We start from the raw sequence: 9,354 nt of genomic DNA, 5'->3' as shown, positions 1-9,354 counted from the left end.
TAATATAAGTATAATATACTAGTAATAGTAACTTAGTTTTTCGTTTTGGTTAATACTACTTATTAGTTTGTTACGTTAACTTTTTAGTTAGTAGATATATATATATATATATATATATATATTGTATACACAAAAGAACTAGGAAAAGTTAAGGAAAGAAGCACTTAATATGGTCTGGAAAAATGCCCTTTTCATTATTTCCGTGAATATTTCACGTGTCTTGTTATGAGAATTCGGAGTTGTTTCAGTGGTTTTTGAATTTGATACCCCCTGGAAAGAGGCCTTGCATGGCCTGGTGGTTAGGGCGCTCGACTCGCAGTTTGAATCCCCGTAACCGAATATGCTTCCCCCTTTTAGCCATGGAGACGCTATAATGTGACGGTCAATCCCACTCTTCGATGGTAAAATAGTTGGTGGCTGGTGATATTGATTAGCTGCCTTCCCTCTTGTCTATCATTCCTAATTTAGGGACGGCTAGTGCAGATAGCCCTCGAGTGGTTTTGCATGAAATTCAAAACAAAGAAAACTCCCTGGAAATAAAGTTATCCATTTCTTTTTCACATGTGGTTACTTTTATTCATTTGCTTCAGGCTTAGTTATTGTGTTCATATAATTGTGTGACAAAGTTACCTTATGAAAGCGGACAGGGTCTTTGTTGAAAGTACAGCTTTTTATGTAGAGCTGTTCAAATGTTGGAGCTGTTCTGTTGGAGATCGGATAAACAAACATGCATACAAGTGGCTGCTCATTTTGGTGTACCCAGATCCATAATGAGGAAAACTATTTTAAAATTGATCTGTACACTGTATAGCTTGAATAAGGTTGTGAAATGGTCAAAAACACCAAGTAAGTAACACTCTGTATACACGAACTAATTATGTACATAGTAACAGCACGATGATTTATTATCAATGCCCAAACGGTTAGAAACATATTTATAAGTCTAGCTTAAGGTTGCAAAGACCTACTTCAAATCAGAATTGGCAGCAATGCCATTGGATTTCTGTACCTCTTCACAGACAAATCAAAGTTTACTACCTCTGCAGTTACCGATGGGTTTATGTCTAGAAAACCACAGGTCAGTGATTTTCCTAATGTAACATCTTTTTGTTAATTTTATAAATTTGAGGCCTTACGTATGAAAAATAATGGTAAAGATGTATTAACCCTGATGAAGCCGCAAAAGCGAAACGTTGGTTAAAATAAAGAAAGATCTTTTATAAATATCTGGAGTATAAAGGTCGTTTTTTTTTTCTAAACTTATACAAATACTGTACTGGAACCCTAGATGGCATAATGATAAACTAGAATTTGCTTTTACAGCAAACTTAAGAACAGTTTTTTTTGTTGTTGTTGCTGTTTTGTTAGTATTTTCTCTCAACTTTCCGTAAAAGTGATGTTCTGTAGGTATTTCAGAGGTTCAATAACTTAACCATACCTGTATCTTTTCTCGTATCCTTATATTTCAACTTTAAATTGACAGAATAATCTTAGTCGTGATGGTTTATGGTTTAATAACCACCAGTACTCTCGGAAATCCAACATTGACCTCATTTCATGAAATTTATGTAACCAACTGGTAAGCATAGAGGGAGTTTTTATTGCTGCCTCGCTTAGCAACGTGCTATAAAACTAATATGAGTTTGCAACTTTGAACATAAATACAAAATATGACATAAACGAAGGAACGATTTTGAAGTTAGATGTGCCGAACCTCACGAAATATGAATGTCTTGTTTAATGTACACTACATATTGTGTCATTAAAAACCTCGGAATAAGGGAGGTTCCACTGCACTTTATGCGTTGTCGCAAGTTGATGTTCGTATACTAATTAATACACAGTATTGGAAATAATTATAGAAACACTCAAGCACAGAAAGCACAAAGGAGTTGCAAACCAGGAGTAATGGCAGGTAAATGGTGAATTTTCACACTTGTATTTATAGCAAGGTCATTGGTAAAATCCGTTGTCATTACTTATCTCGCAAGGGAGTTTTGTTTTTCTTCCACAACCACCGCATTTATTATTAGCGATACCAATTTCATGTATTCCTTTAGAACCTTGCATGTGGGTTTGCTACAATTTAGCATAAATTATCATTGACTAGCCAAACCTTTGATTTGTACATACTTCTCGTAAAATAAAACAATGATAGTTGAAACACATCGAGATATAATGAATATAGATTATTACATAATCCATAAAGGTTTGTTTGTTTTTAATTTCGCGCAAAGCTACACGAGGGCTATCTGCGCTAGCCGTCCCTAATTTAGCAATGAAAGACTAGAGGGAAGGCAGCTAGTCATCACCACCCGGTCTTTGTACTTCACTCCTTAGTGCCCTGACTGGAGTCACATTATTACCACTGGGTACAGTAGGATTTCATCATCTTTTAGAGGTTCCCCCTCCAAAGTAGTTCAGTGGTAAGTCTGGTGGTTTATAACGCTAAAAACCAGGTTTTGATATTGGTGGTGGGCACAGAACAAATAGTCCAATTGTGCAGTTTTCTACTTACCAACAACAAGAAAAACGTTTAGAGGCATAATACTAGTATGGGATTTTCTGCATGACGAAGAATCATGGTGTAGACTGTCAACATGTGACTGTACTCTGGTGCTGTTCATTTTCACACAATGAGGAGTTGGGATTCCTATATTGTTCACTTTTTATAATAAAACTTTTTCCCTCCCCATTTTCAAAGTATTTCCAATGTCCAATATATATATATATATATATATATATATATTGTTTTAAGGGACCATCCTTTTAATAGGAGTACTGTGGTAACAAAATTCATACTATAGCTGATAAAGAATTTGCTGAGTTTATCTTAAAATTTGGTGTACATACTACAGTTATGCAAATGTTTAATTTGTTTTTGCTGTACATCCATACATATTTTGTTTGTATGTCAATAGGCTTGTTGAATAGTTCATGGTAATATTATAGGATTATAAACATTTAAAACTTTATTATATTGTTTCAACTAACTGTTCACATTTTCTTTGCTTTCTTTCCTAATAGAGTGTAGAATGAGTGATTGGTTTCATATCACTGTTCTAGTAATTAAAACACTAGTTGTTTTTATCATAACCAGACAGTTATAGATATTATGGGGTTTTATCAAGTATGTAACTACTGACAACAGGTTCAATTTTGTAACTTGGTAAAAGTTTTCTGTTGAAATTTTCACCAATCATTTGACATAAAATGTAAATGTTATATAAAAATAGTGTTTTATTTATGAATGAAAGATTAATTTATATATTATTATTTTCAAGTAAAATAGTTTTGTTTTTATATGTTGTTGTATGACTGTTGTAATGTAGACACAGACAACTTCATGGATTGAAGCCAATTTTCATAAAAGAGAATGCATCAAATACATTCCTTCAGGGAAAGACAACAGCAGGTACGATAAAAATTCTTTATCATATTTTGTTTCTGTGGTTTCTAGTATTATGTTCAACAAGTAAAGTCATTGTCAGGATAAGTCACAGATAAAGCTCAGTGTGGTATGACTCCTAAAGGTGATATTCAGTAATGGTTACATTATGAGAAGTTGACTAAAATATACTGACAAAAGTTTTAATGTCATTGTCTGTAGTGACATTGTTGAAGTCAGCATGTGTAGGATTAAAACAAGAATATTTGTATGATAGAATTTAATCAACCCATTATACAAATGAAGTTTTACATGAGATGAAAGAGAAAGTTTAGGCTCATCAAGATGGTAATTCATTGACAAAGTAACGAAAGTAAAGAAAGGACATTTCAAATTTTAAAGTTGTTTGTTCACACCTTATACATTTTACATTATGTAGGCTGGAGCAAACAATTGTCTCTTGGCTATTGTAGGTAGTTTCACAGAATTTAAAGATACCATCCCTCAAGCAGAAGTGAAAAACACTCCTAATTTAATTGTAAATCATAAAAACATTATCGTAGCACCAGATATTTTACATTGTTTTGTTATTAAAAATGAAATATTTTTACTGTTTGGATAAGGTTATTGCTTCATTATGTATTATTTTAAATGGTTCTACAGCAAAAAAGTAGTATGTTTAACAACAGGAAACATGTTCGAACATGTAAAAGTTTTTTCATGCTGACATAAAAATAAACTTGGCTTTTGATTTATATGTATTATTATGAGACTTGAGGAATCTTCATATTCTTGTTTAATTTATGTTCTATGTAAAATAAAAATTATTAGATTTAGTAAATGCAACTCAAACTGAAAAGAGGAGTCTTGCCACAATTTAGAAAGACTTCATTGTGTTTAATGACTTTTCATCAACTGTTATTACTGCAATTTATAAGTTTTCAGTGTTCTTTGTCTTTTGTTGTACATTTCTCATTATTGTGGATGCAGTTTGTGAAATTTCAGTGATTTTGTTGTTGTTTTTTTATTTAATACTTCTCTTCTGTGTTAGGCATAAATTTGAGATTTTGGTGATTTTTTAACCTTAACTGTATATTTCACATATTTGCCTGAGCTCATGGGGTTAGTGTTTAATTGACTAATATTTCTCACCTTTTCTACTGCAATCTGTAAGGTTTTTGTATCTTATTGACTTTAATATTCATAATAATATTTTTTGCTGCATTTTGTTGAGTTCCAATGTTCTATTTGTGTTAGTATTTTTCATAAATTTTGGTGTTTCCTTATGTTTTTGCTGCATTTTTAGTGTTTCTATATTCTTTTCACATTAGTACTTCTCATTATTTTTGGTGCATCTTGTGAAAATCTTTATTTTGCTGACTACAATTTTTGTGTATATGGAAAGTAACTACTCCTGTCATTAACAGATTCAATCTATCACTTTAGATTTCACATTTTACCCAGTGAATTAAATACCCAGAGTAAGTAAAAGTCACAGGAATTTAGGAGTAATATATAATTTTTATTTAAAATCTTGTTCATTATTTATTCATTAAAAATAATTTTCTTATGATAAAGCTCTAAAACATTAATAATACACTTTCTTAGCAAAATATGAGTTTCTAAAAGTGGCTGTTGATGAAATTATCAGGTGACTGAACATCTATAATAAAACTTCATCAAAAATCTTTCAATCCATGGCTAAAAATTTTAATAATTTTGTAATTTCATTTTGATCAAGATATTTTATTAATAGTTTAAAACTATCCACTAGGTGTGGATGTGGACAGACATTGCAATCGCATACTATCCAAGCATCATACAGCACAGGTGCTCAAAGCTTGTACAGTGCGACTTCAGCAGTATCGAGTGGAGATCACTGGGCCTCTTCCCGACATACACAAACTTACCCTACAGATGCTTTTGGTATCATTGAGTTTCAAGGCAGTCCTCATCCTCTTAAAGCCCAGGTAGGGATAAAATAATATTCCTGTTGTAAGTGGAGCATGTTTGAGGTAATTAAGTTCATAGCTTTTAAACTATATTTTGTTTATAAGTATTATTCATGAAATATTAGAAAATCATTGTAGATAGTTAAGACTAAAAAAAGAGAGATGGTGGAGGGAATTGCTTTTTAGTTTATAGGCATAATTCTACTAAAGTGATCTAACTAATTAAGCTAATGTTTACCTACATAACAGTTAGTGACCCCAAGGGAACCTCCTCAACATAATTCCCATAATGTCTCAAAAGAAGTGTAATTTTTCTCTCAGACTTTTGTTTTTCCTTTAGATATATTTGTACAGAATTTATCATAGTTATCAAACATGTTTTTAAAATGGTTATCAAAATATTTCAAAATTCACGAATAAAAAATATTTTTCATTAGGTAAAAAAAAAGTTAATATTTTACTATTTTATAGAATAAGTTATGGTTAAGTAATCTGTATGCGTTTACAGTATGTTCGACTAAGTTACGATACGAGGCCTGAGCTGGTTCTCCAACTTTTAACCAGAGAGTGGCAACTAGAACTACCAAAGCTTCTCATTAGTGTTCATGGAGGAAAGGCAAATTTTGAACTTCAACCGAAGTTGAAGCGAGTTCTGAGGAAAGGATTTGTGAAAGCTGCAAAAACAACGGGTGCTTGGATCTTTACTGCGGGAACAAATACAGGTTTGTCAGGATGAGTTACTGCAGAGATATTCATGCTAAAGTGTGCTTTCTTTTACAGAGCACTTTTTGAGATCTTATTTTAGTTTTTTGTTTGACAAAACCTTTTCTATATTTACTGCTTGTTTTAGTTGATGGCTTTAATCATTTCTGTGAATGTCTCTATTCTGTACTTTCTGTGTTCATTGTGTGTCATTGTGCAAGTATACATAGAATTGTGATTCAACTAACACAAATTTTTAATATATGTTATTCTGTACACTAGGCAGTATTGTGAATGTTATCTTATCTCTATTGTTCAGTGTAAGTCATTCTAGATATTCAGAAGCATTATAAATATTATTTTACCTCTGATGCAAACTTTGGACATTAAAAGTATCTGTAATGTCATTCATTTCATTAAGAAGGGAAAACAGAATTTTATTTTAACTTATTTTAGGTGTTATGAGACATGTGGGAGAAGCACTTTTAAATGAGAGAACTCCAAGACTTCGTGGACGGGTTGTTACAATAGGTATTGCACCATGGGGAATCATAGAAAACAGAAAAAAATTAATTGGTAAAAATGTAAGTTACCAAACTATTCTAAATTTAATGCATTGTACGAATCTAAGAACTTAGATATTTTTTATTGCACTTAACCATGTCTGTGTTAGTTGTTATTATTAATTTATATATTCTTTAAATTGTGTATTTAACTCTATTAACCTGCAAATTTGCTTCTATATCATTCACTACTGATGGGTTGTATTGCATCATAATGTGTAATTTTAAGATTTTGGCTGTTATAATATTAAGTGTAAAGAGCTGACCAAATAAACTGGGTGAAATCACTCATTTTTTATGGGAAATACATAAAAAAACATTCAGTGGTATATAGAGGATTAATTGTAGTATTTATGGTATTTTGATTTTTTTTAATGTGACTTGTATTTTGTTTGGGACCCTGTAACCAACAAAGTCATGACCCACAAGCAACTTATTGCTTAAATACATTTAAAGGTGTACATTCTTTTACATAAGATTATGGAGTTGGGTTGGGAAGTTCTCCCCCTCCCACCATATTCTCCAGATATGGCACCATCAGATTACCATTTTTTTCGTTTACTGCAACATCATCTTAATGTAAATGTGGAAGGTGTTAAAGAGGACAATGACATGCTTTTTTGCTTCAAAGCCAAGTGATTTCTTTAATCAGGGCATTAACAACCTGATTGTAAGATGGAAAAGCATCATCGAGTAGAATGGAGACTATTTCATTTAATTAATGATTTGTTTTGATATATATAAGTTGTTCGGGACTTTTCATCTAAAAAAAACTGACATTAATTTTGTGAAGACCTAATAAATAACCTTCAATGTAAGTTTGGAATCATATTATTAGTATTCACATTATATCAGTAAAAATTTATTAAATGTTTTATGTAAATATAGTTTTCTACTGATAAGCATATTTTATATGTACAGTTGAAAATGTATTTCCTTCATACATGAAAATTTTTAATTTTTAAAATATTTTATTTGGAACTAAAATTTAGTTAAGTTTTTTTGTTACCAGTGTACAAAATTTTTGTTGTTTATCCTATTTTTTATTAGATATGCATATATAATGGATAGAAAATTGGCCATTAAGTTTTTGAAAGAACATTTGAAATGTTTGTAGAGTAACTTGATGTGTTTGGAATAGATTGCATTCATTGTCAAGTCCACTTTAAAGGAACCTCATAATTGCATAATCTAGTGGGAGAATAACATCTGGCTAGATTTATAAGAGAGAATGTTTCCTTCTTATGTAGCCACTTGAAAAATTCATTTTCACAGTGCAAGTATATAAATTGTATAGCTTAACTTAGTCTACATTTGCTACAAAATGCATGTAAGCATGCAAGATCTTGTAGTTTTGAAACATTTTACTTTAGTAAAGGTAAAATACTTCACTGTTTTGTCATTTAGTTTTCTCTAAAACAAACACTAAGTAACAGTAATATTTCTGTTTTCCTTCTTCTGATATTAACATTCATGCTTTTTACTTTCAAATGCTTTCATCTAATGATAAGTATGTAATCATTTTTATTTTTATCCTTCTTCTTCATCTATTGCACAAGATTTTATACTTTTACCAAATTCTAGAGTATTGCCACATGGCTATGGTAATCTGAATCTCTTAGAAATACATAACAAATCAACAAATCATTCTGTTTTTAATTATCAATAAAAACCTAGTTTTGTTATCTAAAGTGATTGCAACAATATGTTTCTAGATACTGGCTAATTTGTACTCTTTTTTTTTTATGATTTTGAATCATCTGTACACTACAAAGTTTTATTTATACATCAGTTCAGTTTTTTAGGCTAGTGTGTTGTATTATTAAGTAAAGAAACATAACTATCATTGCTTGTGTTTTCTTTATGAATGCTATATTAATGTGTTGTTACATAGTGTAAGTAGTACATGAGTGATTGACTAGCACACTATTTGTTATGAATATAGTTTTATTTGTTTATTCTTCCTTCAAACCAAACATAGTCACACAATTTTTCAGATTAAAATACTGGTTCAGACTCTTCTTAGTGTTCTTATGCATATTTAAATTATATATATTCTATTGCAGCAGTGCTCCAGATAAGAGGTGTACCAGTATAATTCCTGACCCAATATCGACCATTTATGGCCTTTAAAATATTGAGAAGTTGTTTCATTGCCATGGGAAATGAGTATGGCTTCTGTCGCTTTAATGGTAGTACAGTAATGAATGAGCACATTCTTGTAGTTTTCTGCACAAGATCTGTGCAGTTCACACAGTAAAGCTACAAAAATAAGCACACTCTAACTGCCAGAACTTTCTGTTGGTGTACCCGTGAATGATGCAGTTGTGTGTAAAAAAATAAAATAAAAAGTTGTAATGTCATTATTTATGTTTATTATAACTACATCTGGCAATTTATTTTGCTAAATTAATCCTCTGCCAAATTTCACCTTTTGAAATTATAAAATATTTCGTAGTTAGTTGAATTGCTTTTTATCACAAAATGTTACTGCTGCACTTTGTAAAAAATTAAAACTCACTGACAGAATTCTTACAGAAAAAAAAATTATCTGGAGAATAGGGAAGGTGAATATATTTCACAGATAATTTTTAGGACAGTATCATCTACTGAAGGTGGACATTTTTCATGTAGAAAGTTCCATGGACGGTGGCTTCTACTGAGGATAAATATCTCTCACAGAGAACTTCTAGGACAGTATCATGTACTGAAGGTGGACATTTTTTCATGTAGAAAGTTCCATGGACAG

At 31.1% G+C, this 9,354-nt stretch overlaps 1 protein-coding gene across 5 annotated transcripts in view; it reads left to right on the top strand.

Annotated features, from left to right (window-relative positions):
- Nucleotides 1-9,354, top strand: part of LOC106468560 (transient receptor potential cation channel trpm-like) — a 112,770-nt gene that overhangs the window by 41,738 nt on the left and 61,678 nt on the right. For all 5 annotated transcript variants that reach the window (XM_022397626.1, XM_022397622.1, XM_022397607.1 and 2 more), the window contains 4 exons: nt 3,333-3,415; nt 5,163-5,358; nt 5,849-6,062; nt 6,499-6,626. In XM_022397626.1, the coding sequence (XP_022253334.1) occupies nt 3,333-3,415; nt 5,163-5,358; nt 5,849-6,062; nt 6,499-6,626 (621 nt within the window). The remainder of the gene's footprint in view (nt 1-3,332; nt 3,416-5,162; nt 5,359-5,848; nt 6,063-6,498; nt 6,627-9,354) is intronic.

This window comes from Limulus polyphemus, unplaced genomic scaffold (assembly GCF_000517525.1).
Source record: "Limulus polyphemus unplaced genomic scaffold, Limulus_polyphemus-2.1.2 Scaffold89, whole genome shotgun sequence".
Classification (NCBI taxonomy): Eukaryota; Metazoa; Arthropoda; class Merostomata; order Xiphosura; family Limulidae; genus Limulus; species Limulus polyphemus.
Note: the sequence above shows the minus strand (reverse complement) of the source record. Positions and strands in the feature narration are given on the sequence as shown.